At 49.5% G+C, this 27,844-nt stretch overlaps 11 protein-coding genes across 11 annotated transcripts; 2 read left to right on the plus strand and 9 right to left on the minus strand.

Annotated features, from left to right (window-relative positions):
* Positions 1–678: 678 nt before the first annotated feature.
* Positions 679–2,402, minus strand: EI90DRAFT_3042468 (P-loop containing nucleoside triphosphate hydrolase protein). The gene is made up of 8 exons (XM_039059189.1): positions 2,015–2,402; positions 1,865–1,952; positions 1,765–1,803; positions 1,682–1,700; positions 1,435–1,616; positions 1,266–1,372; positions 1,070–1,203; positions 679–1,015 (listed from the first exon to the last, which is right to left on the minus strand). The coding sequence occupies exons 1-8, from the start codon at positions 2,341–2,343 to the stop codon at positions 960–962; spliced, it is 954 nt and encodes a 317-aa protein (XP_038920567.1). The 5' UTR covers positions 2,344–2,402; the 3' UTR covers positions 679–959.
* A 363-nt stretch (positions 2,403–2,765) lies between these two features.
* On the minus strand, positions 2,766–4,829 carry EI90DRAFT_2571629 (kinase-like domain-containing protein). Its single transcript, XM_039053258.1, has 11 exons — positions 4,473–4,829; positions 4,282–4,420; positions 3,893–4,229; positions 3,748–3,842; positions 3,523–3,693; positions 3,407–3,472; positions 3,302–3,345; positions 3,158–3,248; positions 3,063–3,101; positions 2,980–3,012; positions 2,766–2,920 (listed from the first exon to the last, which is right to left on the minus strand). Exons 1-11 carry the CDS (start codon positions 4,754–4,756, stop codon positions 2,861–2,863), a joined length of 1,359 nt encoding a protein of 452 aa, XP_038920568.1. The 5' UTR covers positions 4,757–4,829; the 3' UTR covers positions 2,766–2,860.
* A 2,924-nt stretch (positions 4,830–7,753) lies between these two features.
* EI90DRAFT_3118709 (Bromodomain-containing protein) lies at positions 7,754–10,371 on the minus strand (the record flags this gene model as incomplete). The annotated part of the gene is made up of 5 exons (XM_039063133.1): positions 7,754–8,107; positions 8,165–8,484; positions 8,539–9,190; positions 9,243–9,671; positions 9,820–10,371. 5 exons carry the CDS (start codon positions 10,369–10,371, stop codon positions 7,754–7,756), a joined length of 2,307 nt encoding a protein of 768 aa, XP_038920569.1.
* Positions 10,372–10,393: 22 nt separating this feature from the next.
* EI90DRAFT_3042481 (WD40-repeat-containing domain protein) lies at positions 10,394–13,231 on the minus strand. The gene is made up of 11 exons (XM_039059190.1): positions 13,094–13,231; positions 12,638–13,048; positions 12,477–12,571; positions 12,365–12,415; positions 12,215–12,301; positions 12,039–12,163; positions 11,824–11,988; positions 11,521–11,768; positions 11,105–11,467; positions 10,737–10,794; positions 10,394–10,604 (listed from the first exon to the last, which is right to left on the minus strand). The coding sequence occupies exons 1-11, from the start codon at positions 13,208–13,210 to the stop codon at positions 10,540–10,542; spliced, it is 1,785 nt and encodes a 594-aa protein (XP_038920570.1). The 5' UTR covers positions 13,211–13,231; the 3' UTR covers positions 10,394–10,539.
* A 68-nt stretch (positions 13,232–13,299) lies between these two features.
* EI90DRAFT_3118711 (uncharacterized protein) lies at positions 13,300–14,173 on the plus strand (the record flags this gene model as incomplete). Its single annotated transcript, XM_039063134.1, has 2 exons — positions 13,300–14,048; positions 14,107–14,173. 2 exons carry the CDS (start codon positions 13,300–13,302, stop codon positions 14,171–14,173), a joined length of 816 nt encoding a protein of 271 aa, XP_038920571.1.
* Positions 14,174–14,413: 240 nt separating this feature from the next.
* EI90DRAFT_3152035 (uncharacterized protein) lies at positions 14,414–15,486 on the minus strand (the record flags this gene model as incomplete). The annotated part of the gene is made up of 4 exons (XM_039065767.1): positions 14,414–14,781; positions 14,856–14,953; positions 15,031–15,154; positions 15,224–15,486. The coding sequence occupies 4 exons, from the start codon at positions 15,484–15,486 to the stop codon at positions 14,637–14,639; spliced, it is 630 nt and encodes a 209-aa protein (XP_038920572.1). The 3' UTR covers positions 14,414–14,636.
* A 66-nt stretch (positions 15,487–15,552) lies between these two features.
* Positions 15,553–20,554, minus strand: EI90DRAFT_3279652 (PNTB-domain-containing protein). Its single transcript, XM_039066694.1, has 25 exons — positions 20,111–20,554; positions 19,964–20,056; positions 19,665–19,899; positions 19,459–19,641; positions 19,354–19,409; positions 19,256–19,293; positions 18,994–19,194; positions 18,857–18,937; positions 18,757–18,801; positions 18,582–18,699; positions 18,183–18,525; positions 18,002–18,132; positions 17,796–17,948; positions 17,603–17,743; positions 17,218–17,550; positions 16,902–17,156; positions 16,816–16,847; positions 16,741–16,762; positions 16,653–16,684; positions 16,555–16,602; positions 16,226–16,499; positions 16,120–16,176; positions 16,005–16,067; positions 15,822–15,947; positions 15,553–15,770 (listed from the first exon to the last, which is right to left on the minus strand). The coding sequence occupies exons 1-25, from the start codon at positions 20,226–20,228 to the stop codon at positions 15,661–15,663; spliced, it is 3,288 nt and encodes a 1,095-aa protein (XP_038920573.1). The 5' UTR covers positions 20,229–20,554; the 3' UTR covers positions 15,553–15,660.
* EI90DRAFT_2572270 (uncharacterized protein) lies at positions 20,438–22,968 on the minus strand. Its single transcript, XM_039053260.1, has 8 exons — positions 22,709–22,968; positions 22,599–22,657; positions 22,475–22,547; positions 22,262–22,420; positions 21,941–22,209; positions 21,779–21,882; positions 21,117–21,722; positions 20,438–21,063 (listed from the first exon to the last, which is right to left on the minus strand). Exons 1-8 carry the CDS (start codon positions 22,724–22,726, stop codon positions 20,648–20,650), a joined length of 1,704 nt encoding a protein of 567 aa, XP_038920574.1. The 5' UTR covers positions 22,727–22,968; the 3' UTR covers positions 20,438–20,647.
* Positions 22,969–23,196: 228 nt separating this feature from the next.
* On the minus strand, positions 23,197–23,629 carry EI90DRAFT_2571968 (uncharacterized protein). Its single transcript, XM_039053259.1, has 2 exons — positions 23,405–23,629; positions 23,197–23,347 (listed from the first exon to the last, which is right to left on the minus strand). Exons 1-2 carry the CDS (start codon positions 23,576–23,578, stop codon positions 23,270–23,272), a joined length of 252 nt encoding a protein of 83 aa, XP_038920575.1. The 5' UTR covers positions 23,579–23,629; the 3' UTR covers positions 23,197–23,269.
* Positions 23,630–23,659: 30 nt separating this feature from the next.
* EI90DRAFT_3042498 (2-oxoacid dehydrogenases acyltransferase-domain-containing protein) lies at positions 23,660–25,889 on the plus strand. Its single transcript, XM_039059191.1, has 6 exons — positions 23,660–23,940; positions 24,007–24,025; positions 24,129–24,801; positions 24,857–25,439; positions 25,500–25,655; positions 25,712–25,889. Exons 1-6 carry the CDS (start codon positions 23,769–23,771, stop codon positions 25,789–25,791), a joined length of 1,683 nt encoding a protein of 560 aa, XP_038920576.1. The 5' UTR covers positions 23,660–23,768; the 3' UTR covers positions 25,792–25,889.
* On the minus strand, positions 25,821–27,730 carry EI90DRAFT_3042500 (uncharacterized protein; the record flags this gene model as incomplete). Its single annotated transcript, XM_039059192.1, has 6 exons — positions 27,407–27,730; positions 27,143–27,331; positions 26,896–27,066; positions 26,500–26,838; positions 26,108–26,442; positions 25,821–26,055 (listed from the first exon to the last, which is right to left on the minus strand). Coding segments are annotated over exons 1-6 (1,124 nt in total), but the record flags the coding sequence as incomplete, so codon positions are not given.
* Positions 27,731–27,844: the final 114 nt, after the last annotated feature.

Below are 27,844 nucleotides of genomic sequence, written 5' to 3' on the forward strand. Positions count from 1 at the left end.
TTTGGGGTTGATTTCGATGAATTCACTACTGCTTGCGCTACAAAAAGTATTAGAGACATGCTGAAGCCGTTGAGTTGGTCGGGGAATATAATGCTCATCTAGTGATGATGGTTTTCCCCGAAAAGGGTAATTGGAGTACTAGCACAAAGGTGATAACCCCGGTCGGTGAGTAATGGCCTGAGGGATTTTTATGGTGTCCTGTCCTAAGTCTGACGCTGGTCCCGAGTCGAGCTCAGGGAAGACTGTTCCGCCCCCGCCCCCTTTCCATATTTGTTCACTCCATGGTAAATGTTCAGATGTCCAGGGTACCTGTTTTTTTTTTTAATTGTATTTATTATGCTTGGTTATTTGCGACATATGTATTTATCATATGCGCCTGCATGAAGCCCAGGACCTAGAAGGTTTGGCTCCTCACGAAGAAGACTTGCCACAACGTAGGCATGCCCCAGCCAGCGCCTCAAGAAACGGCACCCCTCCGAGTACCGTTTGCGAGGTTTGCAAGTTCAAGTCCAGCGGGTTCCGCTTTTGTGACTCAAACAATGTGCCTTGAAGCTACCAGCATACTTTCCAAGTTTCCCGCTTCCCATCCCATCCAAGCATATAGAGACCATTCTTAATACCAAGCCCGCAATTCAGAGGTTCAAAAGCCGGAATTTAGGACAGCCCCGTTCAAAAAGCTCCTAAACAAAGTACAAAGGAAAAAAATAAATTTGCCAAACCACATTGGATCAACCGGCTAGTAACAGATGCTCTGTTGCGTTGCCTGTATAATGTCGGAGGCAGGAGTGGAAATATCTTCGCCTGTTGCGATGTATCGCGGAGATGGGAAGATCCCCAAGAGGAATGTTAAGCAGATGATTGAGTCAGGAAATAAGTATATGTACCCAGAACCGAGAAGAGATAGCTGAACTAGTAAATGCCAGTAATGCCAATGGGAAGTAGCATAAATTCGACTCCTATTACATGATAACGCACATAGGGTCCTTCCTAGTGGGTCGTTTTGACGGTGGATTGACTATTGTCAAAGGGAAGCATTTTATTATCGACATAAGGTGTGATGTGTACTTACGGACCGCTCGTATAGCTTCATCAAATAAATTCTTCAAACCCTTCTGTGTAAGGGCAGAACATTCGAGGTACTTCACAGCGCCTATGGCCTTTTGCATCGTAACACCAGCTTGATAGGATATGGGAGCCATTCGACTGCGGTTTGCAAAACATTGGTCACTTGGTTAATTCATTGTATCCAAACGGCTGTCGTTTACCGTTCTCGGAGTCTTTCTACTGTTACGGGGTCATCCCGAAGATCCAACTTGGTGCCTACGAGGACAATTGGCGTCGCAGGTGCGTGGTGCGAGATTTCCGGCCACCACTAGAAGGCAAAGTAAGGATCCGATTTCAAATGTAAGTCGCGCAGTCTTAATGCACACCCACCTTCGTTCGAACATTTTCGAAGCTCGGAGGGGAAACGAGCGAAAAGCAAATCAAGAAAACGTCAGTTTGGGGGTATGACAATGGTCGCAAACGGTCGTAATCTTCCTGACCAGAAGTATCCCAGAGTCCGAGAGTTATGACCTTGTCATCTACCATTACAGACACCACATAATTGTCAAAAACTAATGATCATGTGTCCCCCCTTTGAGTCATGAGTCCTAAAGATGAAGTGGTCCCCGGTGCGAACCTGTAGGAATGTATTCGCCCTGAAGCCCAAATTCATATGAGATAGGATGCACGAACGGCGAAACTGACAAGCAGGTGGCTCACTGGAAACGCATTGTTGATATAGGATATCAGAAGGCAGGTCTGCAGCAATGCAGCTTAATCAGAAAAACACTTCACACAAGCCCGAGGTCTGCAAAAGTACCCTTCCAACGTCTCCATCGCCCACTACTACGCACTTAACGGGCTGCGTGTTCTTAAGGCGGGTCCTCTCCCATCCGATTGGAAACATCCTTGGAATAGCGATGCAACGTTGAATAAGTAAGTATAAGGAGGAACAGTTATGCCTGCTCACGCGTCCACACCGCTTTCGTTGGAAGGAGAAACGAACGATCCTGTTTGAGATGTGAATGTTGGCGGACTCAATGGTTTCCCGAGGGACGGGGAGGAAGTTTGGCTAGCCGCATTGACAGGCTCGAGTTGAACGAAAGAAAGAGCCATATCCATATCATAGTCCTTTTGCCTCCGCTTTTGTTTCAGTATGTCAGCTACATCCGCCTGACCAATGAATTGATCCCCGACAGTGACATCCCGGACTTCAGCGGGCGGCAGCTCCGCTGTGGCGGGAGGGGATGAAGGGGTCAGGACTGGGGCAACGGCCATATCGTAGTCTCGAGTCTCCATCTTCTTCTGCTTGTGTTGTACTTCCTCATCTCTACCAGCTTGACCAAAATGTAGATCTATCTTCGGTACATTACTCAGCGGCGGCTCCGTTGCGGTGACAGGAGAGGACGAGGGTATTACTAGTGGGAAGTAAGAATCAGTATGAACTATGGAAGGGCCTGGGGCAATGGCTTGGGGCGTGGCTGGCGGCTGAGGGTGCGGGAGTGCGTGGGTGCCACGGAGTGGATCGTTGCCTGCACTGTCTGGTGGTAATAAACGGGACGGAGGTGTTGAGGAGGGACTGCCAGAAGGGGCACTGGCAGTAGCGAACGCTCGGTTCCCCCCGCATATTCCATCACAGCTTTCAAGGATCGAGGCGAAGTCAGGTCGACCTTCGGGATTCTGGGCCCAGCAGCGCTCTATCAGTCCCCACAATTCATTAGTTAGATAGGGAAAACTTTGTTTGGGCCGTTTTGGCCGCATCCCTTCGCGAACTGTGCGGACGACCTGACTTTCGTTCATAAAACCAAACGGCACTTCATCTGTTATGATCTATAAAATGGCTCAGCCATTTTGCCGCAATGTTGGCTATTAAAATCTACCTCCTGAAATGGAGTCGTCAGCATTATGTATGGCACGAGGGTGCATTATACTCACAAAGCATGTCATTGCATAGGCGTACACATCTACCTGTAGAGAGTTCGGAAATTCGGTATGATCCCAGAAAAGCATCATCCTACCTCACGGGTAAGATCCCCATTATTTAATCTCTCAGGTGCCTGGAATAGCCGCAATCAGCTATCTAGCTACGGGAGGGTATCCTCAGACCACATACCATCCATCGAAGCGTCCCTTCATACTTCTCGCTTTGACGCACAGTCATGGTGCGGCTGAATTCCATTTTGATGGAAGCCATGCCAAAATCGCTGGAATAAATGCAGAATCTGTTTCGAATGCGACACCAACAGAAGGTAAATACCTTATACATGCACCTCCCCGATCGTCTATTAGTATATTAAGCGCCTAGATCGACAGCCGTGTAAGCACATGTCTAGAAATCAAACGATGCAGCGGTATAACTCACTTTCAGATCTCCATGTAATACGCCTTCGGAATGCAGATATTTCATTCCAGATGCAATACCCCGGATCTATCCCTAATTGATTAGAGATTTCACTTGTCGAGGGATATGCAACCTACCAGTTCTGCCCGATTTGCGTCGGGATGGTTTAACAAGTAGTTCAGTGCATCCCCATTGGGATAATACGCCGACACCAATATTGGCCTGTTAGGGTTGACGCAAGCTCGATAGAAACGGTGGATACGGGGGTGGTCAAGCCGACTCCAAGTTTCCGCCTCTTTCATCAGCGTCTGGGGTGAGTGCGTCAATGGCCGAAAACCAGACTATCCGTATCGAACACTCGCCTTCTCCGAAGTGCCTTCACAGAGGACCTTCACCGCAACCTCTTCGCCGTTCCATTTCCCCTTGTGGACCCTGCTAAACCCCCCAGACCCAATCTCTGCGGAACAATTTGAGCAAAGTCTGGTTATAATCCTAAAATATTCGCACCTTCCTCGATGTCGACTTCAACATAGCTGATTATCCAGGGTCGTGTTTGTTCAGAGCCTCTTCCGGACAAAGAAACCATCTTCCGATGGGCTACCTTGTAGAACTTGGCCTCCACCGAGCCGGGGGCAGCGGCACGGCCCAGCCTCGATATCAAGTGCGTGAGTTCCCTCACTTCACCAAGATCAGGCATACCACGAGTATCCTTCTGGATGAGATTCGCCAACGCTTGTTGGTTAGAAGCTATTTCCATGAGTAGTTCATTCATATTTTGGGCATCAGCTTGTCGTGCTTTGCGATCTCGGTCCGCCCACACAGCGACATCGATCTCTGCTTCAAGCTGTGCGCAGTCATAAGCCGACATCGAACATCAACAATAAGGATCCACAAACCTGGAAGATCTGGAGATAAACCATCACTGACTGTTGGTGTCGAGTGAGAGCAGCGGCCATCCAGTCCTTTTTGAGTAAGCGCTTCCAGAAGTTCTTTTGAGTGAGATTATTAAACTCTTCCTGAATATCCATTAGAGTTCTGAAATCGGTATCATTAGATGGGAAAGTTGTTAAGCGCGCAGGAGACGGACTGTTCTAGCCTACTGATATTCTCCTGCATCAACTCTGGGACCTCTAACTCGAGTTCCTCTAGCTTGGACAGCTTCTTGTTCACAGCAAGTAACACCATCGCCATTAGATCAACTATCGCAACTGCTTGCTCCTTTTGAGCCTGTATAAACTGTATTTGTTCAATGGTTGCCTTGAAGATGGAGGCAGCGAAAGAAATAAGGGGCACTTGTGTTAGACTGCACGCCTGGACGGCCAAAACGCTGACACTGTGCGCAATGCTGAGAACATTATCCACTTGAGGCATGACTGAGGCTGTTGGAACATTGCAAGTTTTCAAATGGGCCACTTATGGGCATGTGGGAGGTACGCGCCTAATTTAGCCGAGCCGGGGTGAGATGTAGTTATGTAATTCCTTCATAGGAACAAACTATATCTGTCCAATGGTTTCCTTGAAGATGGAAGCAGCAAATGACAGAAGGGGCGCTTGAGATAGACTGCATGTCTGGACGGTCGCAACGTGCACAATGCTTCGGACATTGTCTGCATGAGGCATGCGCTGGAGAGGTCAAGTTGTGGGTGATATTGAGTCATCATGTCAGGGTACAGGGACAGGCGTCTCCGGTCCGATCTGGGTATATATCTCTGGACTTGTTGTGTTCCCCGATCATCAGACTAAGCCAATTGCCCCACACCCGATGGCTCGGTACGACACGCTTGACACACCCTTTATACTCGACGACCCCTGTGCATCTCGGGTCAGCATACTTGGTGATTTTATTGGCATCATGATACGGAGCCTTTTCATTGAGAATGAGCACTTTTGGATTTAGAACTGAAAGACAGGGATATGCCAATGTGTATGTACGTTTTCGCTTGAATTCTTCGCGCAGCGGATGTAGCTTCAAGTACGCTAATACTTATGAACGTCTGATCCTAGGATGGATTCTTTCTTTTCTTATCAACATGGCATTCCACTGATTTTTTCTCGCAGCGAAGAGTCTGCCGCCTCGCTAGAATTTTACGTAGTTACTACGAAGGGCCCCTATCAACCCTCGCCTTCATGACGCTGCGACCTCTCAATTCCCTCTGTCGTCCTCAGATCCTTATTTGAGTCACACTCTGTCGCGCTGCAAACCTAATCCCATTTTTGGAGCATCAGAATACGAAATTCTTATCCCCAGAGGAAATACCAGTGACGAGCAGACCTGTTCAAATGCATCATTCTCACCCTCTCTTTCACCAGGTCCAGCCTCGAATTCCCTCAACCTGCCTGAACAAGCCCTGTCTACCAGTGGGTCATTCTTGTCCTAGGCAGGGCGAGCTTGCTCTAGGGTCTAGGCTCTCGCCAGGTGATTGCAAAATACTTGTTACTCTCCCCGATATTTATCGCATGATCAAACGTTTCGAGCATGATGCTCGGACAAGGAGAGGTTGGATGGTGACCCCTTTGCCACCGCTGCCCGCGCCATGTCTCGTGGCTTAACTGGGGATGCTGTTCTGCGCGCTTAGTCCAGATTTCAACTGCGGAACTGTGCAATATGCCACATCTTCATGAATCCTCGAGCGCCGACCGTTGCAACGGGGACCAGATCTGGCCTCCTGCTCCCCTCTTCACTGGCTGGATTTTAACCCTTATTCTGTTGATGCCGGATCTCTTGCTGAAATGAACGAGTTTGCTGGCATCTGTGTTTGTGTTCAGTGACAAGACTGGGAACGCAGACATGAATGACCGTCCAGGCACTGATGATAGGAAGCTCTCGGCATCGTGCCCCAGTAAGCCATTAATTGTCTCGAAGGATTTGAGGCTGGATGGTGTCTCCCCTCGAATGAACAATACTGTGCATCTTTCGCCCATGGGTCGTCAGTGGACTTCCGTACGTGTGACGGAACATCCCAGGGCAACTTGTTGCCCATGATAGACGCAGAGAGGATATTACTCGTTGATACGAGTCTGACAGATTTACTTGATCTCAATATTCTTGGGCCCCAGAACCAGAAAGGCGCTATCCAAGTTCTTATCGTCTGAACTCCTGGCTGGATCCCCCACACCCTCAATCTTCGACATTGGCTTAGATGAATACGCCCCAAATCACTGGATTGGACCTATACCGATTTATATATCCTGTGAAATAAACCGTGACTGACTCTGTCGAATGCAAAACTTTTCATCCCCGGTTGCGATTCTCCCTTAGTACTCTATTCCAATGGGACCTGCCTACCTTAGTACCCACCAGATCATATTCGACCTGCATTTTCCACTAATTGCATACTCTCAACCCATCTGCTCAGTCCCAGCACCAAATTCATCGCTTCGGAACGTCAGTTGTCAGCTAGCTATGGGCCGGTCAGGATGATGTTCAATAGTCGTTCCATACCCGCTGGTGTTGAGTCGAAATGGCTCGTCTGCTTAAAACGCCCAGTTCTTCGGGTGGCGCAGCCACCCTATCTCCCCGCTTTGCGGCTGCTTTGCCTCTCTGCCGCCTCTCTGCGGAGTTAAACGCTGCGGTACATCGTTAAACATATAGAACACGTATCACAGTTTAGTGGTCATTTTTTGCAAATTTTTCTGAGACTGTTTGTTGAATTTTTGCAATTGGTCATTGATAGTTTGTCTTGGTTGTAGGACCGGAGGTCCAAGCATTGAAGGTTGGACTCGTATCGTATGTGACACGTTGGAGAATACCACGATCGGTTCCGTCATTCGACTGTCAATAACATGATCATTGACATTATTGACAGCGATGGACATTGCAGTTATTCTAGTATCTTCTCAATTATTGGGGGTTCAACCCTCATTCTCTTTATTAGCGCAATTTAACGCGCCAGCAATTTACAGATCTCTTGTACGAGCCCGAGTTTGACGCTCCATAGCCCTTAAATAACAGTGGGTTATTGATGTGATCCGATGAATCAGACGAGTAGGTCAGCCATTCCATAGCCCGCTCAGCTAGCAAAGCAGCGGCAACGACGGGTCACGGAAACCATCTTGCACGGAACATCAAAAGTGAAAGGTGTACATAGTGGAACATCCATTATCATATACGTCACAAGTGTTCAATGAACTGGCATTGACAGAAGGGTACATTACAGGTCATATTTGTAACAATGATGTTCAAGAATATGGCTTCATAGGAAGGGTTTTAACATATACGGTCAACTCGAAGACCGGAAGCGGGATGAAGAGCGAGATGTGAAAGTCCAATGTACGGCAGGCGACGAATGCTGCGAATAGAACGAGATAATATGGCAAGTTCAAAGTCGACGAAAGAGCGAAGTTATCATAAATAAATGCGGAGAGGGTCTAATCGGAGTCACTCGAGTCACTCCCGCTGTCGCTCTCCGAATCTGAACCACTGTCATGAGCAGCGACAGCAGCGGAGGTATGATGCTTCTGAGCACCGTTCGCCGCAACCCCGTTCTTTAAGTCCGCATTGTTGAACATGTTGATTCGGGCCTCTAACTCCCGCATTTTCTGAGCCTCCGCATGTTCGTCCATGCTCTTACGCTTGACTCCGCCAGTGGCGGGATGGTTCTTCCCGCTTTTACTAGGCTTCGCGGCCGCCGCGGCGGGTTTGGGCTTTATGACAGTGTTCCAAAGTTGGCGGAGCACAGCCGGCGGGAGAGCATCGATCTCGATTTCAATTTCGTCAGCATTCTGAAAATGGCGGTCATGAATATCAACTGGAGAAAAATTGAACCAAATCAAACGCACGTCACCAATCTCAGGGACACCGTCATGGATAATCTGAATCACTTCCTCAAGTGCCGAACCTTCTAAACTTTGGATGGTCTCAGAGAGCTCCTTCTTCTCCTCGAAACTAAGGACGGCATCAGCCTCGAGTTTCCTGGAGCCAGTCTTTTTCGTCGACGAAGATGCCTTCTTGGAGGTAGATGAACGGGGGCGGGACGACGCCGACGTGACCTTCGGGGCCGATGAAGCGGGGCGCTTAGCTTCCTTTTTCTTTTGGCTCTTCAAAGCATCGATCGTATCACGGAGAGAATTGAGCTGGCTTTCAAGATTTTCAATCATCGCTGAAGATACAGAAACTGAGTACGAGTTGATAGCAAGACAGGAGAAGCACTCACAAGATTGAACAGTTGGTTCATCTTCCTCATCTGACGAAGGGGGTGGGGTGTGAAGCGGTGGTAAGCCTTTCCATTTCTCATCGAACACCCGCTGCATGTCTTGACCGGCAACGTACACCATAGTGCCAACAGGATTGAAAGCGACGCAGTTCTTCATCATCAATTTCCAATCGGCTAGGAAAGTGTTGGCATTCGGGTATTCTTTCTGCTCGAGCTTCCTCTTCAGAGTAGAAAGATCCATCGGAGACTTGATAACCTTGTAGTAATTAGGCACTTGTCTGACATCAACAGGATCGTAAAAGAAGTTCGCGTAAGTCGCATGCTGCTTCTTGTACAAATCGTTGACGATTTTCAAACAATATCGCAACTGCTCGAGAGTTCCATCATCCTTCCGCTTTGCATTTCTGCTCGACTTGGTGAGTTTGGGACGCTTCATAGCAGTGGGCTCGGCATAATCAATATCCTTAGGCGGAGGTGGGTGGATCTCTCGACGGGGCCGAGAGGCAGCAAATTCAGTTGCCGTGGCTTCATCCGAGCGACGGATTGTTGGAACGGCTGTCGAGGAGCGGCGAATGGGTTTCTTGGGTTCAGGTGGTGGTGGCGGCGGTGCGGGTGTGGGAACGGGGGTTGGAGCTTTGAAGAGTGGAGCAGGCTGAATAGAGTAATGAATGGAAGATCAAGGAAAAACCCGGGTAACAGCTCACCGCCTGGGGAGGAGGCATATTTTTTAACGAGCGTTCAAATACGGCCTGAAGCCGCTTTGCACACTGAGAGACGACATGATTGAGGCCGTTGAAGAGGTAACAATTATCGAACACGAGTTTCATATCTGCTATGAATCCCTGAATAGAAGAATATCTTGGGGCGTTATGGTTAGGGTCAGGTTTTGTAGGGTTGGATGCATTAAGTTTGGTGTCGATGGTAGAAAGGTCCATTGGTCGCTTAATGACAGTAAGATAGTGGGGGATGCCAAGGACAACAGGGTCAACGGGCTGATTAAAGGGCCCAGCATCTTTATTTTTTCGTAGTGAGCGGAGGGTGGATAATGCGAACTTGAACTGAGCAGGTGATATGGTGGTGTGAGTTGGGGGAGGAGTAGGCGGTGTGGTGGGTGCTTGTTGGATCGCCGCAGGCTAATAAACGATGCAGTGCATTTCAAAAGGCCGCGAGGACATGGAATTTTGAAAACATGAACAAATTTGAGTAGAATTGGGAATCAAGTCGTCAGAGCGAGCATAAATACAGATCATTGTATAAAAATGAAAAAGTATGTACGCTTACCGATGCGACATCTGCAGTCCTAGCTCGTTTGGCTGGCCGTTGCTCGTCGGTCGTCACGTCCAAGTCATTGACCGGACGCTCGCGGTGCGGCGCGGAGGGTGCGAGATGCCCATTCGGGGCGGGGGGAGTAGTACTAGCAGGACGTGGGGAAATTGGGGCAGAATAGGAAGGTGATGAACGAGAAACATCATTTAGAGAAAGTTCGCGAATAGGCTGCGAGACGCCCGACGGGGCTGGGGAAGGAGGAGAAACAATGGAAAGACTATTGCTTTCCGCCATGTCGACGTCAGATTTGACGGATAGATCTTTGGATGGGACGTCGACCATAGGCTCATCGGCAGGAGTTGGGATTGTTTCAGAGTCTTGAGGTGAAGACCCTGCAACATCAGAACCGTCGTAACTACTGTTGCCATTGACATGAGTGTCAATGGCGATGCCTGAGACTGAGTGCTGTGGAGATTCAAGAGTGCTCATATGATGGTCTTCATCATTAATGGAAGAATTTGGGGAGAGGATGAGATCATTTGGGCGTGTTTGCACCGAGTCAATCATGAGAACGGAAATAAGCGGAGATAAGCGCGGGAGTCACGACACGGGTTCAGCAGAAGGGGGCACGCAAAACCCTCTTCCCTCAGTTATATAACTGCGTCGGAGCTCCAATCGGAGTTTGAAAAAATTGCCACAGCCCCTAAAAAATTATCAATCCTCCCTGACGTCGTCCTACTCGTTCTCTTCCTCCTCCTCCTCCTCGGCAAAGACAGGTTTTGGCTGATTTTGCTGCCAGGCTATGGGCGGCACGTATCCCGAGCGTTAGGCCACACACCATCAGAGAAAATAGGGAAAAGCCAGATCGAGTCATCAGCACGGTCCCACACCTACACATGGGCAAGCACAAAGGCTTCCTTTCACCAACGCACCTTTTGTCCACATCGGATTCTTTTCTGTGTCTGCATACTTGAGTAGCGCTTCGCGAGGCTGTGAGAATAGAGAAAAGGCGGCAGTGTTAGCAATGTCCAAGACCCCGGATCAGGACCAAGATGAACCCCTGACACCTCCACGTCATCGTCACAACCAGCAACCGCTTTGTGACACCCGTGAGCATCGTCCCCCTATCGCGACGGCAACCCATCCCCAACAATGTCTGCAGGCAGATAGGAGGAAAGCACAAACGTAGTTCTGCTGTGGTAAATGGCGCGTCGCTATTCAAAGCCCAACACTTGGGCCCTGATTGCGGGCGTCTCGGGCAATGGAAAATCCAATTTAGAGTTGACAATGAAACACTTACATCCTGGTCTCGTGTTGAATCTCTGACCAAGTGCTGGACGATGTGCTGAGTTGCCGACGCGCCGACTCTGCCACCCCGTCCAGGTCCATTGAGCGGTGCTTCTGGTCTCTTTGTCTTTCGTTTGTCCATTCGTTCCTTTTCTCGCTTTCGTTTCCCGCCTGCACCTCCGGCGCGAATTTCTCCATCATCTCGGAAGCCTGGAAGGGCATGAGGTGTAAGAATTGGCCCCATTAACCCCCTCTGCATCACGTCCTCTACGGAAAGCTTCTTTGCCGATTTAGTGAGAACAAGTTTGGCTCCATTGAGGGAGGTCCTTGGAGAGTAGAGTACTTTGATTTCACCATTCGACAACCCGGCGACAATCTTGGAAAGATTTTTGATCAGTGCTCAGGAGCATTAATGAAAAGTTCCCTCACCTGATTGATCTTCGAATGCCAGAACACCCGAACCACACTAACACCAGGGTCGCAATCTACGCGTTGTTGTTCATCCAACCCCTCTCTAGAAAGGATGACAAGTCCGCCTTTGTCCGTCCGGCTTGTGGCTGAGCGACCTAAGATAACATTCCGTTCATCGGGACTGAACATCGCGTTCCCTTCCGAATAAAGAAGCGGCAGATTTCCACGTTCAAACAATGGGGTCTTGAACTTTCTTACGTCCCATACTACAAGTCAACGTGCTTGTAGCCATGCCCGGAATGAGAAAAATCCAGCACTCACGCTTGATTGTCCCATCACCGCCTCGGGACAGTACGCAATTCCCATCACGGGAGAACAATACCGACCCTGTTTCAGACCCTTTTGCATGAGCGTTCTCAATAGATGATGACGGTCTGGCGTATGTCCCCGACGTTGCCCAGAGATGAAGGGTTCCATCGAGACCGGCTGTATTACAATGTGACAACAGACCCCAAACTTGGAAAGCAGACACCCACCGTTCACGACTAGTTTCCCATCGTAAGAGTAATTACAAGCTGTTATCTTTGTCCGGGTCCCTCGTTCTTTGCTCTTGACAACTATCACCGTCTTCTGTTTCATCCTATTCTCGACATCCCATATTCTGAGGGAAAAAATTCAAAACGGCTATCAATGCGGCGTGTATATCTCTTACCTAACCGTGGAATCGTTGGAGGATGTGATAAACGTATTCGCATCTTTAGGATGCCAGGCGCCGGACGTCAGTTCTCCTACGTGGCCGCTAATCCCACGCAACTTTCATGTGAGCTTAATTCCAGGCAGAAAGAAACAGGAAAGCACCGACTCTGTGCGCTTCATATCGCGTATATACTGGTCTCCCTTTGGGTATGTGTCACTGCAACGGTCATAGGAAGTGGACATGGTGTTACTCGTTCACACGGAAGACAATGACGCACTGGTTTTCAGCGTTCTTGTCAAAAACAAGGGGCTGAAGCGTCCCCGATATGACAAGTAAATAATTCCCATCATTAGAATACTTCAGATCATGCACCTAAACCACGGATATCAATGCTTCGTCAGTCCACACAGATGGAAATGACGAGTGCTCACTACTCACGTAGTAGGTACCCGCTGGTTCCCAACTCTTGAATGGTTTTAGCCCAGCGTTCATACCACCAAAGTCCCATAGCTTGCAATCGTAATCATGGGACCCGGAAGCGATTCGTGCACCGGAAGGATCGAGAGCAATGGCTGAGACGACCTTGTTGTGGTCCTTGAGAGTCAGTTCATGCGAAACGGGAAATCTCGAGCCGCCATCGTCGGATTCGTCATCATCATTATATGCGTCCTCTCCATCCTCATCGTCCTCAACTTCTTCCGAACGTGGTCCTTCGTTCTTGTTCTCTGGTCTCGTGTCTGGCACAAGAGGCAACTTAGTTTTGGAGGGACCTGGGGCTAGGGGAGGAAAATCGGTCGCCTTGGGAGAGGGAAAAAATGACACCTCAGGAGTCTGTTCTTTAGGCTTTGGCTGGTTGAGATACGCATGAGAATAGGGGATTCTGATATTACTCACCTTGTCCTGTCGCTTCGCTTTCTCCAATCGCTCTGCCAAGTTTACCTGCCTCCTCTCGACCTTTTTCCCAAAGGACATTGGCATGCCCATCTGGGCCATCATTTCGGCGTCGTCCATATCAAGAGGTGAGTTTCTGGGACGTCAACACTGTCGCCGTGGGTACTTTATTGCACAGCCACTTCCAGGTCTTGTATTCACGTCCTATCATGCTACGCAAGCGCGTCAGAGACGACGAAGAAGACGGGAGGCAACCCCTCACACCTTCAACGACACCCCCAGGATCCACTCATTCTTTATCCAAGCGTCGGCGTGTGGCTCCTCCAAATGCTCGGGCTGCAGGCTCTCCCGTAACTGCTGCTCTTCATCCAGGACTGGACAATCTTCACCACCCCCTTGGAGACCAAGTTTTATCCGAAGAGGATGAATGCTTAGACCAGATCGAGCTGCATGCTTCTAGGTCGGGGTCGCAGCTTTCGATTATTGATCGCAGCACTGGGCAGCGAGACTTGCAGAACCGATTCGCCAACATATCACCCGATGAGTTCACAAGAGAACGCTCTCTCAGTGAAGAGGAAGATAACTATGACCCAGAAGATGTTGACGCCTTTGAAGGCGAGAGCTCTGACGACGATGATACCTTTCACACTTTCTCGCACTCTCGTGCGAAACCCACCTTTGTCCACCGTGACTCGTCGCCAACATCAGCTCCTCTCGCTCCTATCAATGCTCTTCTTCATGACCTCCATGAACAGCGACAGCTTGTATGTCAGCAGCGGGAAGTTACTAAAAGCGCCGCTCTTACCACGGGAGCCAGACTCACGGTCGAAACTCCAACTAGCCGAACCCCCACACCACCCAGGCCTGCACACCTAACTTGTACGAAAACTTCTACAAACTCTGAGTCTGTGGAGGCCGAGAAAGCCACTGTCACTGCACGGTACGAAGAAACCAATCGGTGCGCCCTTTCCTTGACTATTTCCAGAACTATCCTCAACGGCCTGCCGCGCATCCAGTCTTCTCGGAGCCCTATTTCTGAACCGGAGACGCCTTCCCAATCGCGTTGACAGTGAAGATAACTAGTATTCACGCCGCGCTGCCGTTCCCTCGGCCATCCTTCTTCCAGGTGACTTTGTGGGTCCTGATCGGCCAGATATGCGGCTATCAGCTTCTTTGACCACTTTGCACACATTCCATCTTGTCATCCGACAAACATCCGCGGTGATTACTCAACTCACATGATAATATGCACTAATCGATGGACTGCTGCACCACCCTTTGCACACTTTGCTTAGCTCGCTGCGGGCATCATACTTTATCACACCTGTATGCACCACATAGAGTTTAGTGTGCAGCATCTAGTTCTGTTTTGCAATCAGTTGATTCTGGTATGCTTTTACATCTTCAATCCTGTCTCCTAAATCGTGTTTCCTTGTTGCGAGTCCCATACGCAAGAAATAGTACGGCACTGATCTCCGCTTCGTGAATTGAAGTAATATTGTCGGGGAGAAGTTGCGCAATCCGTCCACATCGATTTTGGTCATGATTATGCCAGAGGTAAAACAATGAGGTCAGGATCTCGGCGAAGAATACGAGATAGCTCTTCTCGCAAAAGTGTCCCAAGCGTTCTCTGATCCCGATGATAGAACCATACTCCCTTCCGCACATCGAAGTCGTATCTCTTGGGACCGCTATACAAGATTTGACAATGAAAATAGTGGGGAATGCGTATGCGCAGAGTAACCGTCGGGATAGCCATGCTCACCTCATAGGAGATGAAAGCCAGATCTGTTTATTTGGTGGTTGCTTGTTGAGCACGTAGATCCCATGCTTTTTCCCGAAGTTAACCGTTAGAACCCCTGACTGCGGCGAAGAAGGACTCTCAAGCACTATTCGCCGACACGATCCTGCAACGCCAAATTATCTGCAGGATTACCTACGTTGTAATCCACATCCCAACCATCCCCCGCTTCGCTTTCAAATTCAAAAGCATCCTCGAAAAATAGTAGAAGATCGTCGAGAGCTTTATCCGAGAGTTTATGGTACTCATCCATGGTCAAATCACTGCTCAATTGAATCGGGGGGTTGGATAGTCGGTTCAGCTGCATAGCGTATACTGGTAATGAGCCGCACCTCGCTTGGAATAGCGCCGTTGTTGGCGGGCTCCCATTATTCCTGATAGCAGTAGTGTGAATAGACCTCTGCAATGTCCGAACTGAAGCTGGACAATTCGTCGGGCGATGCTGGGCGACCTGGGCAAAGGCTGGCTGTGACAAAGGAATACTTCCATGTGGAAAATACCTCAAGGAAACGGTCGAGTGAGGAGTGCTAAGGATTTTAGGACGCTGCGAACAGCACTTTGTCGGAGAACCAAATGCTTGGGAAATAGCGCGCATGAAGGTCAATATGTAGTGTGCCGTTTATGCATGTGGTGGTTCATGCAATAAGTAATCCCTTGATAAGCAGGTGACCAGCCTCTATTAATAGTCCAAGTACTACAGAATTCCTTGATTGATGGACTGAAATACAAATTTGTGCAAAAGATAGATATCGCACAGACACGAATGAAGTTATGATCCTCTCTCTACTATCCCTTTCTTTAATGCCTCACAAGTTGTCTTCGCATCTCCAAAGAGCATGCGAGTATTGGGCATATAGAACATAGGATTAGGAACGTCAGCTAGAAGGAGACTCATCAATACGTTGCAAAAGTATGGCACGAATGGCTTACCATAGCCACTGGCCATTCCGCGTTTCATTACGAAAACTTGCTTGCTGTTCCACGCATGCAAAACCGGCATTCCCGATATCAGCGAGCCTGGCTTTAGAGCAATGGGGTTTACTGTGTCATTTGCGCCTGGAAAGTACTGCTGATCAGCAAACCTCAAATAGATGTTATCCTTCCGTGACTGACCGATTACCAAAGTGACATCCGTATCGCCAAAATCATCGTTAATCTCGTCCATCTCAAGAACAACTATGCCAGAACAAATTCAACAAGTCATACCGAGGCATGATACAGCACTGACCATCATACGGTACGGACGCTTCGGCAAGCAGGACATTGAGTTGTCCTGGCATGCGTCCTATCACGCAGCGTCAGTGTTTACGCTTTTAAGCCCCCACGATACTCGCCTGCCACGGGGTGCACACCAAAGCGAACTTGTACGCCCCGCTTCCTCAACAACCGGGCTATCTCAGAAACGTCATATTGCGCTTTCGCCACAGCTAATCCATAACCGGGAGTAATGATGACGGAGTTGGCATTAACCAACGCATCAACTGCGTCATCTACGGTCGCTTTCGTAACAGTTCCTTCCATTTTGTGCTCTGATCCCTCGGTACCACCAGCTGGAGCGCCAATACCCCCAAAGAGAACATTCACCAGTGAACGGTTCATTGCAACGCACTAAAGTTAAGGGTCATCGGTAAGTGTAGTTCCCTAACAGATAAAAGTAACATGCCATGATGTAGGATAGGATCGAGCCGCTAACGCCTATGAGGCTTCCAACCTAACATAGCCATTCAGCGAAATATACCTAAAAACAGATGTTATATATACCGTCGTAAGAAGCGGATTGTTGAGCATGAAACCTAGAAATAGGAGTGGTATGTTAATAAGGCTAGTGATAATACAGTGTTCAGCCTACCCTCAGCCACAAGAGCAAAACCCTGACCAGAAAGACGCTCAGTCGGGCCCAACTCTGAAGTGTTCAATGACTCACGGAGTAAGCATTGAGCACAGTAATCACCACGGCTACAATATAAAAATCATCATCCGAAGGCCCTGGGGAGAAATATCCGAACTCACGCATATCAGCCCCGCCGATGGCAGCCGTCAACGTGTAGCCTTTGATGAACGAGAGAGCGGTATTTCCTAGAAGGCACATGGCCCCAATCGCAGGGACCCCCGGCGCCATCGTTAGGAAAGCACCCATAGTAGCCGCATTGGCTCCAAGAAGACCAGCATTAATGGCATGACGACCTGGAAGCCGCAGTGGCTTCGAGGACATTCTTGCCGCTAACTTCAAGAATGCGACGATAGAACCAGTGAAAGTAACACCACCTAAAGTGAAAACAGTGTTGTCAGCTGAAGCTAGTTTGGCAACATATAGAACAGTAATTACCAATAAGTACACCAAGGTAGGCAGCTACGTAATGCAAGCTGCTCGTGTCTTCAAGGTGAGCAAAGACACTGGCGACACTAGTAAAAACAGCAGCTAAACCGACAACGGAGTGCAATGCGGCAACCATCTGGGGGAGCTCTACAGCAGTAATACGGCGTCCGATCACAGCCCCAACCCCACCGCCGACAGTAGCGACAGCAGCAGCCTGTGCAAGTGTTTCGGGCTCAAAGCCAGCGGCAAGTAAGGACGCCAGCAATCCAATTCCAACTCCAAGCATTCCAAGAGCATTGCCTTGTCTGGCAGTTACCTGGGAGGCGAGGCCCGAAATTGAGCCTGTACATGGGCTTAGCATCGTCTTTGTGAGAGAGGACGAAACCGAACTAACTAATACAGAGTATGCTGCTGGTGAGGTAGCCAGCTTCGACCAAGCTTCCGATTCCTTCATTCGCAGCCCAGATGAAGCCACCAGTGAAGAGGAGCCCTGGAATAGCGTACAGCCAGATATATTCCGGGGGATCACTGGGTCCTTGATGCGCAGAATGAGATACCCAGTTCGACACAATCAACACAAGGCTCACTCTTGAACATGTCCAGCATTCGCCTGGTGATAATGAAACCACCTGATACATTGACTGATGCCAGGAGCACGGAGAGTGCGCCTAGCGCTTGCGGAATGGTCTGTGGCACGTAGCCACCACCCATGAGGAACAGGCCCCCGATACCCACCATCCCTACAAAACCATTTCAGAATGACACGAAGCACTCATTCAACTAATATATATACCCGAAATGGCATTCGTCACTGACATGAGTGGGCTGTGGAGTGCAGGCGCGACACCCCAAACCACCCGGTATCCGATCAGACCAGCCAAACCGAACGTGTAGAACTGGCTCATGAATTGAGCGCTTGTTGTGCTGTGGCAATTGATCAGCACAATCCGCACAGAGAAAACTACTCCACGCACGCTCCAAGGGCAAGCATACCAGTCATTCCGCCTCCAAGTAATGAAACTTCACGAACTGCCTTCTCCCATGGTGTAATTGGTTTTGGCTCTTCCTTGGCGATGGTCTTCGCATCGGGCGCTGGCTGTGATGCTGGGGGAGCTTGGGCTGGTGCAGGTGGTGGAAAAAGTAGTTCTCCATCCTTGATCACAACTGAGCCTCTAACTACCTCGTCCTCGAGGCTGAACGCGAGGGCCTTCAAGTCAGGTGCACCTGGGTCAGTCATTGACAAGAGGAATTTGGTGATATTGTTGGAATACAAGGTAGAAGATTGCGTAGGCAAACGCGAGGGTAAGTCAGTGTAACCTAACAAAGGTACAATAGTAAGTTCAAGCCCCCTTCATAGGTTCATGAAAACCCACCGATGACGGTCACACCCTTATGTACATATAGCTCGCCGGGTTTAGTAGCTACACAGTTGCCCCCTGCTTCCGCTGCAAGGTCAACGATGACTGAACCTTGTTTCATAACATTAATCATCTGTTAACAGAACTTTCGGTCATATCCCAGTCTCCAACCGGCCAAAACACATCATACCTCCTCTGTAATGAGTTTTGGCGCAGGCTTCCCAGGAATCAGAGCCTGACAATGGGTGTGACGATGAGAATACTTCTATGCGAAGATACCAAGCGCATACTGAGCTAATAACAATATCCACTTCCTTGCATTGCTCCAGGAACAAAGCCATTTCTGCTTCGATGAATTCTTTGGACATAACCTGCGCTCGAGTCCGTCAGATTGATTCTTCGCGAAAATCACCGCGAAATGACAAACTTTAGCGTATCCTCCGACCCCACTTCCATCCTCCTTGATCCCTTGGACCTCTAAAAATTCTGCACCAAGGCTTTCCACTTGCTCCCGAACCGCAGGACGTGGGTCGAAGCCTCGCACAATAGCACCCATCCGGCGAGCCGTCGCTATTGCGGACAGGCCCGCCACTCCACCTCCGATGACTAGCATCTTAGCGGGAGGGATCTGGACGAGGGGTCTTCCGGTAAATCGGTGATGTTAAGGGGGGTTGCAAAATGATACGAACCTTGCCAGCAGCGGTAGCTTGACCAGTGAAGAAGCGGCCTATAGGAAACCAAATAGCTCCATGTTTATGAGAGGCAGATAATGGCTTAAGGGGCGTACCAAAATGATTTGAAGCCTCCAATACGGCCTTATACCCAGCAATATTTGCCATTGAGCTGATACCTGTACGTGAGATCCAGCCTGCGGATGAACTAAGTGTATCACCTTAGCGCATCAAAAGCCTGGGCCCGGGATATTCTAGGGATGAGATCCATCGCGAAGACGTTCAAATCTTTCTTTGAATCTTGGAAAGCCTTCACGAGAGCCTCGTTCTGCTTGGGATACACAAACGAAATGACGGTCGCACCGGTTTTAAGAGCAACGACTTCATTGCTACTCTCCTTGATACTTGGAGGTCGAACCTTGAGCACGATATCCGAGCACCTAATAAGTCAGTCCCTGTAGCCACGATCTCAGCGCCAGCATTTTCATACTCGGAGTTGCTGAATTGGGCGAGGTCCCCTGCCCCAGATTCAACTAAGATTCGTGAGAAACCCTTCTTCTTGAGCAATGTGACGTTTTGGGGAGTGATGGCAACCCGTCGCTCGGGCTCGAAAGATCGCGATTCGCGTGGGACGCCGATAGTGAGGGAGGAGTAGGGGATGGCTACGGAAATTCGCCAATGTCAGGCTATTGTCATTACCATACACAGCAAGGGCCACGGGTGTACCTTTGATCGAAGGGGGTTCTTTCCTGATGCTCTCACTTTTGACTACATGATGATCATCGAGTAAGTGGGATGAGGTTCGAAAAGCTCGAAAGCCTACACAGGGTGTCAGCAATACTGGATTGATGTCATATTGATTGAGGTTCATACCATAGGCACTACAACCCCTGATTGCGCTGCTAGCACACAGGTAGCCAGTGGTATACGCCAAGACAGTTGGACGGGCGAAGTCCGCAAGGCGACCCAATCTCCTAGTTGCTACTTTCATTACGAATCCCGGCGCCTGGGAACGTCTATAGTCTACAGTCTAAGGCTTCCAGATGCAGGAATGCTCTCTAACTGTGAAAGTAGAATTCGTTACCCCGCAATGGGCGTTGTGGAGGCTTGCTGCTTCACACTGTTGTCGAATGGCCTAACGTAACGCGGTAATGGCTGCCAGCTGTTTCTGCACTAGCCAGAGGTGCTAGCGCTAGAGCGCGAGGGAACAGAGGTATCCTTCCAGGAAAGATGTTCACGGGCCAGGGCGGGTTAAATGAGCAATTTCCCATCAACTCGGGTAGAACTATTCAATTTCATTGAAATGACCGATATGCGGCACAACTCGTATGTGAATGGAGTCCGCAAGAATACACGAAGTGATAATTATGTAAGTACAAAGGGTGGTTGGTTCAGGAGGAAATGTGATGGCTAAAATCTGCGGGCATACGAGAGCTCAGAGGTCCAGCAGAATGGTAAACATCGTTGTTGCTTACCTTGTAATGAACGTACCAATGATTCCGTAGATCTCTCTAGGCTCAGGGTCGCTTCCGAAGAAGGCCCCTCATCTGGAGGTGGGTCATACGAGAAAGAACCATCGGAGGATACAATCAATTTGTTCAGTAGTTGACTTGTCGGCATATAATCCTCAGACGCCTTGGCACGCTTCGAGAGATGGTCATCCGTGGTTATCTCGTTTTGTTCGTTTTGCTTGCGTTTCCGGGCAAGGAAAGCAAGGTATTCCAGGCTATATCTCGGTCTATATGCCGAAGGGTCCGGAGCCACAATGGGAGCACCGGAGAACCAAAGAAGGTTCCCAGTTTTTGGATCACGATCAAACTTCTCCACTGAACGTAATGGGATTGAGAATTGTGCCAGTAAAGTACAACACACAACATACCAGTCTCTTTGGGAAGTGCAACAATCTTCGCATCTTTGAGATAGGCAGCACCACCACCAGCTGCAATGACAGACCGATCATCTATCTTACGTTTGTGATGATGATGGGTTGCTTGCTTGCTGGAAACCCCTCGAGTCCTGGGAATATATCTGACGATGACCTCAGTAGGTCCCGCTGTTTTGTTACCGTGATCTACTTCAGGGTCTTCTTTTCCCAGCCCAGTAGTGAGAAGGGGAGGGAGCCCATTTGAGAGCGCCCCTGGACCAATGCCCGTCCTGCTCAAACCCTTTCCTGCACCGATAACGAACGGACTAAGAACGTTCTCCGGATGGACAGTGGAGTCAAGCAAAATGCTATCATATGGAAGAATAGGCATGATAGAGTTGCGATCCTTCGCGGCCTCTTGCACCTTCTGTGGTATGCACTTTACCCAGTCTTCAATCTTGGAGAAGGATCGCTCTTGTTCATTATACCATGATTCGCATACGTATAAAGGCCATCCGGGATACCAGGAAGGTCGGAGCGGCCGTCCACGGACATATCTTTCATGAAACTGAAGGCCAATTTTTTCTATTATATCTTCGGCTGAGTGTTCACTAAAGAAGTCTACCGAAGAGGACGGTGAGCACACATAGATATACTCGGGACTGGACGAATCAAACCAGTTGCAAACACCTCGCTTTCGTAAAATCTACGATCCCTAGGGTGAATAGTCTGCTCCGGCCGAAGATACCAGCGAACATGTACATATTGTCTGTTGGGGTCTCTTGAGAAAGAATTCAATAGGTAAGCATACAAACACAATGTGACTCAAGTTTGCTCACCTTTTCAGCGAGTAGGTGCGGAAGATTTGGCCAACGATAGGCTTTCTTGCATCATCGGGATTCATGAGGTGTACGTAGTCACCACACTGATATGTTTGTCCCTTGTGCGTCACGCGCTCGATGGGATCCTCGTCTTGGATGAAGGGGTGGGCTTTGGATTTTCCCTTCTTCCGACCAGGCCCGGAGTCTGTTGAGGAAAAATTGTATGCGGCACGAGTCATGGCGGGAACCCGAGATGCTATTGAAGACGTGAGATGATGGTACATCCTCTGGGAGCATGATGAGCTCGTGAAGGGACTAGTGTAAATCGGGACAACTTGCCTGTAATAGAAGGACGCGCCCGTAATTATCCTCATCAACCTTATAATACACTCGTCGGCCCTTCTCGAACAGGCGATATAGGTCTTGATCAAATGCTTGGGCCGTAGTGTAGTGCCCCCCAAGCGCTCGATCCTCAATCAAAATGAACGATATGGGATCCTTTGACAAGGCGTGTTTACCAAATCATGAGCAGGAAATACACTAGCTCCGTACCTTGTGATACAAATGAGGGATATTTGTTGACTCAGCTAATCGTTCGAGGGAATCCGCTGGCCGATCACCGGATCTACCAAAGGTTCGGAAAAGACGGTTTCCTAAGGATCCGTGAAAAACGTACGTCGCTTCTCGGTAATTTTTCAGCAGAAGGATTATCTCGACATATTTGGTATGTGGATCCTTGAAGCACACAATAAGCACTATTCAGCATCGTTAATACTGACCTCTTACCCCTTTTACTGGAGCCATCCATCCATTATCAACTCCTCCACTCGTGCTTGGCCCAGGCCAGTTCCCGAGTCTTGCTTCTATTCGGCGAACAAGCCCCTCCGAAGTAGTGTCACTGTCTTCCTCATCTCGATGTTCACATTTTCAATCACCGTGTCATCCCTAGAAGAGCTGGCACCGGATGCACGAGGAGGAACAACCGGATTGGGGGCACTAGAGTTGACCCTTGGAATCTCGGCATGCGACAAGGTAGGCGTTACGACTGGAGATGATTTTCCTTTTATGCTAGGAGCTGATGGGGGGGCAGGAGTCGGGGATGAAGCCGGGCCAACGGAAGTCTTAGATCGAGATCGAGGCTGAAGGGATGGTTTTGAAGCCCATTCTTGCTCCAAGACGCTCTGGAAGCATCGATCTATCACACCGCTTATCGGAGCAAAAAAAATCACAAGCCACGTACCTGCAACGTCCTCGCATCCAGCGTGATGGCAGAGCCTTCCTCATTGAAGTGTAAGCTAGATGGATATGGTCAAAGCATGTAACGAGCCAACCATTTAAATAGTTAGCTCACGCATTCTTAAATATCAGGTCCAAATCTGTACGAGTCTGCTCGACATTTGACAATTTATTTTTCTCCACATCGGCCTAATGGACCAAACGCTCAGCAGTTCGAAGGTGAGCAGCCTGCAGTAAGCAATGCACCTTGACAGACTCTAGACTTCTTGGCTGAGGGATTACGTCGTAGTAGGCCTTCCAGGCGACAGGGTCTGGTAAGGTACGGAACATTTGGGAGACAAGCCGTCTCCCAGATGTGTGGTTCCAGAGCTTATCAATAATTTGCAAGACATCTTGTTTTTGTGCAGAAGTCAAGCCCATTGTCTCGTCTATCGAATGAAGATGATGATCATCAACGACATGAACAAGTCAGGTGACTTGTGTCTTGTGGTCGTTGACCCCTTCCCCACATAACCCCAAGCGGTCGGGCGTACGCTATTTCCCCTTTCCGGCGTTCCCTACATTCCTTCATACGCTAGGCGGCTTCCTTTTGTTAAAACAGATTACCCCAATGCTCGCACGCTCGGTCCCCTTCTCATTAATGTCTCGGTCCTTGTTCCCTTTTGGACGGATTAGTGCTGTCCCGATCTATGGAGGCTGGAGACTGCTGCATTCCTCGCTTTTGTGGCACGCGAAAACCCTCAGACCATTCCTCTTGGCGGATATTGGAGAGGGCATCACTGGTGAGCTGTCATCCGACGTTGCCGCGAAATTATGCCGGTATGTTGACCTCCAATGATTCTATGTAGAATGTGAAGTATTGAAGTGGTGGGTGATTAGTTCTCTAGGCACTTCAGCTTCCTCCGCCAATAATTATCATCTCCTTGGTGCTCTCGTGTGTATTCCCGGCATCGTTTGCTCTGCCCATCAGGTCCATCAGACCCAACGCGAAGGTTGAGGCCTTCGATGCATTGTGCGAGGTCCAATCAGACAAGGCCTCGGTGGAAATCACATCCCCATTCTCTGGCACGGTGAAGCAATTGCTTGTTCAGGAAGGTGAAATTGCCAAAGTAGGTCAAGGACTGTGCATCATTGAAGTTGACGAAGATGGTGTGGACGATAGCACATCGAGTGACCCTGTCGCTAGGGAGCATGTCGATACTATTTCAGTGACTACCGATACCAATGACGCGTCCCCATCCTCAGACTACAGCCAGCCGTCCCCCGCCATCGAGGAACCTCTGGTGCGGCCTCGCAGACACCATCCTCTAGATCCTTCAAAACCGCCGTCCTCACCGTCCAAATTATCATCACATCCTCAGATCATCTCGTCCTTATCGACTCACTTCGCTCCAGCCCCAAACACACTCGCGGCCCCGTCAGTCCGCCACCTTGCTCGTAAGAGTGGAATTGAGGATATTTCCGTGATCAAAGGCACGGGAAGGAACGGACGCATAGAGAAAGTGGATGTGGAACGGTATCTTTCCCAGGGAATCGAGAAGGTTAACGCGTTTCCAACTGCCGGCGCTTCCCCTGCATCGGGCCAAGTACAGATGCTGGAGTTAGGGCGTACGAGATGGGCAATGTATAAGGCTATGACAAAGGCGAGTCCTTCGGTGGTTCTACTGGCTGTTCGTCTCTTCTCACTTGCAAATGCAGAGCCTTGAGATCCCTCACTTTGGTTACTCGAGTATTCTTGACCTAACAGAAATTCACAACTCCCTCCCAATCTTGAATGCCCACATTCCGCTAGCCTTCAACCCGCCACCACCCTCCAAGCATGCCCCTCTAGTCTCGCCTGACGCCATCTTCCCCCCCTCCCAGCCCATCCAGCAACAATCATCCTCACACGATGCCACGCTTTGGCAATTCAACAAACTCACCTATCTCCCCTTTCTCCTCAAGACCCTTTCCCGCGCAATGCTCGAATGGCCCATCTTCCGGACCACAATTTCTCACACACAATCGTCGTCGGCCTCTTCCTCGTCACCCGCCTCGCCACCAAAACCAATGCTCGCGCTTCGCCCTCACGCCGACATTAGCCTGGCGCTCTCGACCCCTACAGGACTCTACACCCCCACGATCCAAGCCGTTGAGAGGCTCTCGACGTACGAGATTGCAGGAGAGATCAAACGACTTACCGAGCTTGGGCGGCGCATACCCAGCGCTTTAAGCAGGAATGAAATGCCACCCAATGGTGGTACAATTACCGTTAGTAATGTTGGGGCCGTAGGGAGAGGAGGCAAGTAATTTCGAGTCCCATATATTGCATTTATATCTAAGTCCCACATATGACTTCCAGAATTCGCCTCGCCGGTGCTGGTTCCAGGAGGTGGTGTGGCCATTGTGGCCATAGGTCGTGCCAAATGGGTAATGCGCGAAGGCGAGCAACCAGGACAAGCCCAACGCAGGCTCCAAGTCGGTATCAGCTGGAGTGCAGATCATCGTGTCGTTGAAGGTTCGTCTCTTCTATTGGTCTGTTCCACCACAGTAAGTGAGACTTCATCGCTTCAGGTGCAGAAATGGCTGCTTTCGTCGAGACATGGAGATCCTGGGTCGAGAATCCTCAGCGGCTCATTGCGGAGGCCCGTTGAAGCAGATCCCGCACGTCGGTGCCACCAAAGTTTCTTCACTGACAAAATATCATGTTCACTGCAGTCCCATTCATGTACATGTCGAGAGATTATACTAGATTGTTCAACAACAATGTCCATAACTCAACAAGATGCCAAAAAAATTGTACCAACGGAATAAGAGGTGTTGTAAAGTGCGGGTCACAGCGAATGCTACTTTGAAATTCCAGTAATAGATCGGGGTGGTACACGAGCCACAGCAGGCGAAAGAGCACCAAACTCATTCTAAAAACAGGAATAAGCACCAGGCTGAGGCGAAGCAATGAAAGTGACGCACATCATCAGTGAATGCCGGAGCCATGAACGTGCTTCCAAGTCCACCCCCAACTTTCGTTTTTTCTTGGGAATGACCGGAGCTTTCAGCTCAGGCTCAGCTCGATCTGCCTTGCGTTTCTTCGCATTCTTGGGTGCCGCAGGTTGTTGAACTTCCCGTTCGCTATCATCTGTTGCAACATCTTGAGCTTCCGGCGATTTACGTCTGACAGGCCGCCGCGGGCGTGATTTGGGTTGTGACTGAGGAGGTGGGGTCGGAGTGGGCTCTTGTTCTTTTCCACCTAGCTCTGGTGATGCTGCTGTAGCAAGTATTGTTTCCCTCGCTTCTTCCAGCTGAGCCTGGGGAACAACACCTGGTAAGCAGCACGAAAAGACAAGTCAACAAATCAACCAAACCTCGAGTTGACTGATCCTCTTTTCGAGGGCCTTCTTCTCCTTCTTTACCTTAGCCTCGATCCTTTCTCGCTCAACCCGCGCCTCTTGCTCGCCCTGCTTCACACTGTCCTCCATCTCCTGTAATCGGAGACCCACATCGACCCTCTCCCTCCGCAATTCGTCCAATTCACGGGCGTCCTTCTTCTCCATACGATGCCAGGTCTGAATTTCACGGTCCTTCGCTGAAAGTTCGTTCTGAGCCGAAGTTAGCTGTAACTGCGTGCGTCCCAGTCTCCCCTCCAAATCACCAAATTTGGCCTTCACATCCTCGAGAGCTTCTCTTTCGTGCTTCAATTTGGCCTGTCACAAGAATTAGGTGTTAGGTTAGGGGTGATAGAGACAAATGAATGAACGGACTTCGAGATTTTCTTTCTGTCGGCGTAGAGTAGTGTGTGCAGTGTCCAGTTCTTGATGATTCTGTTCAAGCCGCTGAACCTCGGCGTCACGCTCCAGTGCGTTTTCCTCTCGTTCATCCTCAATCCCCTGCACCAGCTCCACGATCCGTTCCTCCCTCTCCTTCAACTCCTCCTAGAGAACTAACTTAGTATCGATTCCAAAGTCGCAGAAGAGTACATTAGGAACAGAAAAGGAATGTCCCACATACCTCCAACTCTCGCTTATCATGCAGTAGCCAAAACTCCGCGCTTTGAAACTGATGTATTTTATGATCCCTCATTAAAATATCAATCTTAGACTGACGGACGAACGACCCATGCTCATCGTAATATCGCAGCCTCTCCTCGTCAAGCTCAAGCTGGGCCCGACCATGCGCAAAATTATGCACCGTCTGAAGCTAGAAACACAAACCATAAAATCAATTATACACCGACATACCCGGGAAAAGAAAACAAGGAGAAATGGAACGCACCGCATCACATATATCCATCCATTGTTTCTTCTCAACGCCGAACGCCTCTTTGACCTCCTTCAGAGCAATAATCTTTGACTGCTCTACTTCCTTCGCAAATTTCAGCACCTTGTCCCTCTCCGCGATGACTTCCCTAATCCGTTCATCATAATACGCAATACGGGCCTCAGTAGGATCAGAAGCAGGAGAACGGAATGTCTCCAATCCGTTGAACCGCGGTTTGCTGTTGCCATTGGCGGCAGGAGATTGGCCCCGTTTAGTCGTGGATAATGGAATAGGCTGAGGCAACTCTACAGGACCAACAGAACGCGCTCGTGAAGATTCGCGCAGCGTTGAGTCAGATACAATACTTGTTCTCCCCTTTCCAAAGCCGTTCTGAGACGCGTGATGAAGCTCGTGGATGCCATTGGGAATTTGGTCAGTTCTTGGCGTTTGTAA

The sequence above is a fragment of the Cantharellus anzutake genome (genome assembly GCF_015039405.1).
Source record: "Cantharellus anzutake strain C23 chromosome Unknown EI90scaffold_8, whole genome shotgun sequence".
NCBI lineage: Eukaryota > Fungi > Basidiomycota > Agaricomycetes > Cantharellales > Hydnaceae > Cantharellus > Cantharellus anzutake.

Coding starts and splice junctions, on each gene's coding strand:
- EI90DRAFT_3042468 (XM_039059189.1), bottom strand. CDS start 2,343: ATGGAGACTCGAGACTACGATATGGCCGTTGCCCCAGTCCTGACCCCT. Junction 1,373..1,434: donor TCGAAAATGTTCGAACGAAG/GTGGGTGTGCAT, acceptor TTTGCCTTCTAG/TGGTGGCCGGAAATCTCGCA. Junction 1,016..1,069: donor TGAAGCTATACGAGCGGTCC/GTAAGTACACAT, acceptor CTTTGACAATAG/TCAATCCACCGTCAAAACGA.
- EI90DRAFT_2571629 (XM_039053258.1), bottom strand. CDS start 4,756: ATGCCTCAAGTGGATAATGTTCTCAGCATTGCGCACAGTGTCAGCGTT. Junction 3,843..3,892: donor TGAAGTCGACATCGAGGAAG/GTGCGAATATTT, acceptor ATTGTTCCGCAG/AGATTGGGTCTGGGGGGTTT. Junction 3,694..3,747: donor GTGAAGGCACTTCGGAGAAG/GCGAGTGTTCGA, acceptor CACTCACCCCAG/ACGCTGATGAAAGAGGCGGA.
- EI90DRAFT_3042481 (XM_039059190.1), bottom strand. CDS start 13,210: ATGGACGACGCCGAAATGATGGCCCAGATGGGCATGCCAATGTCCTTT. Junction 12,164..12,214: donor TCCAACGATTCCACGGTTAG/GTAAGAGATATA, acceptor TTTTTCCCTCAG/AATATGGGATGTCGAGAATA. Junction 10,795..11,104: donor ATTCAACACGAGACCAGGAT/GTAAGTGTTTCA, acceptor CTATTCTCACAG/CCTCGCGAAGCGCTACTCAA.
- EI90DRAFT_3279652 (XM_039066694.1), bottom strand. CDS start 20,228: ATGAAAGTAGCAACTAGGAGATTGGGTCGCCTTGCGGACTTCGCCCGT. Junction 16,603..16,652: donor ACAATCCGCTTCTTACGACG/GTATATATAACA, acceptor TGGCTATGTTAG/GTTGGAAGCCTCATAGGCGT. Junction 16,068..16,119: donor AGCGTCCGTACCGTATGATG/GTCAGTGCTGTA, acceptor GTTCTGGCATAG/TTGTTCTTGAGATGGACGAG.
- EI90DRAFT_2572270 (XM_039053260.1), bottom strand. Junction 22,548..22,598: donor AAAAATTACCGAGAAGCGAC/GTACGTTTTTCA, acceptor AACCTTTGGTAG/ATCCGGTGATCGGCCAGCGG. Junction 21,883..21,940: donor CGCACCTACTCGCTGAAAAG/GTGAGCAAACTT, acceptor TTCTTTCTCAAG/AGACCCCAACAGACAATATG.
- EI90DRAFT_2571968 (XM_039053259.1), bottom strand. CDS start 23,578: ATGGGCTTGACTTCTGCACAAAAACAAGATGTCTTGCAAATTATTGAT. Junction 23,348..23,404: donor GAAGTCTAGAGTCTGTCAAG/GTGCATTGCTTA, acceptor TTGGTCCATTAG/GCCGATGTGGAGAAAAATAA.
- EI90DRAFT_3042498 (XM_039059191.1), top strand. CDS start 23,769: ATGCTCGCACGCTCGGTCCCCTTCTCATTAATGTCTCGGTCCTTGTTC. Junction 24,802..24,856: donor TGTATAAGGCTATGACAAAG/GCGAGTCCTTCG, acceptor TTGCAAATGCAG/AGCCTTGAGATCCCTCACTT. Junction 25,440..25,499: donor TGGGGCCGTAGGGAGAGGAG/GCAAGTAATTTC, acceptor TATGACTTCCAG/AATTCGCCTCGCCGGTGCTG.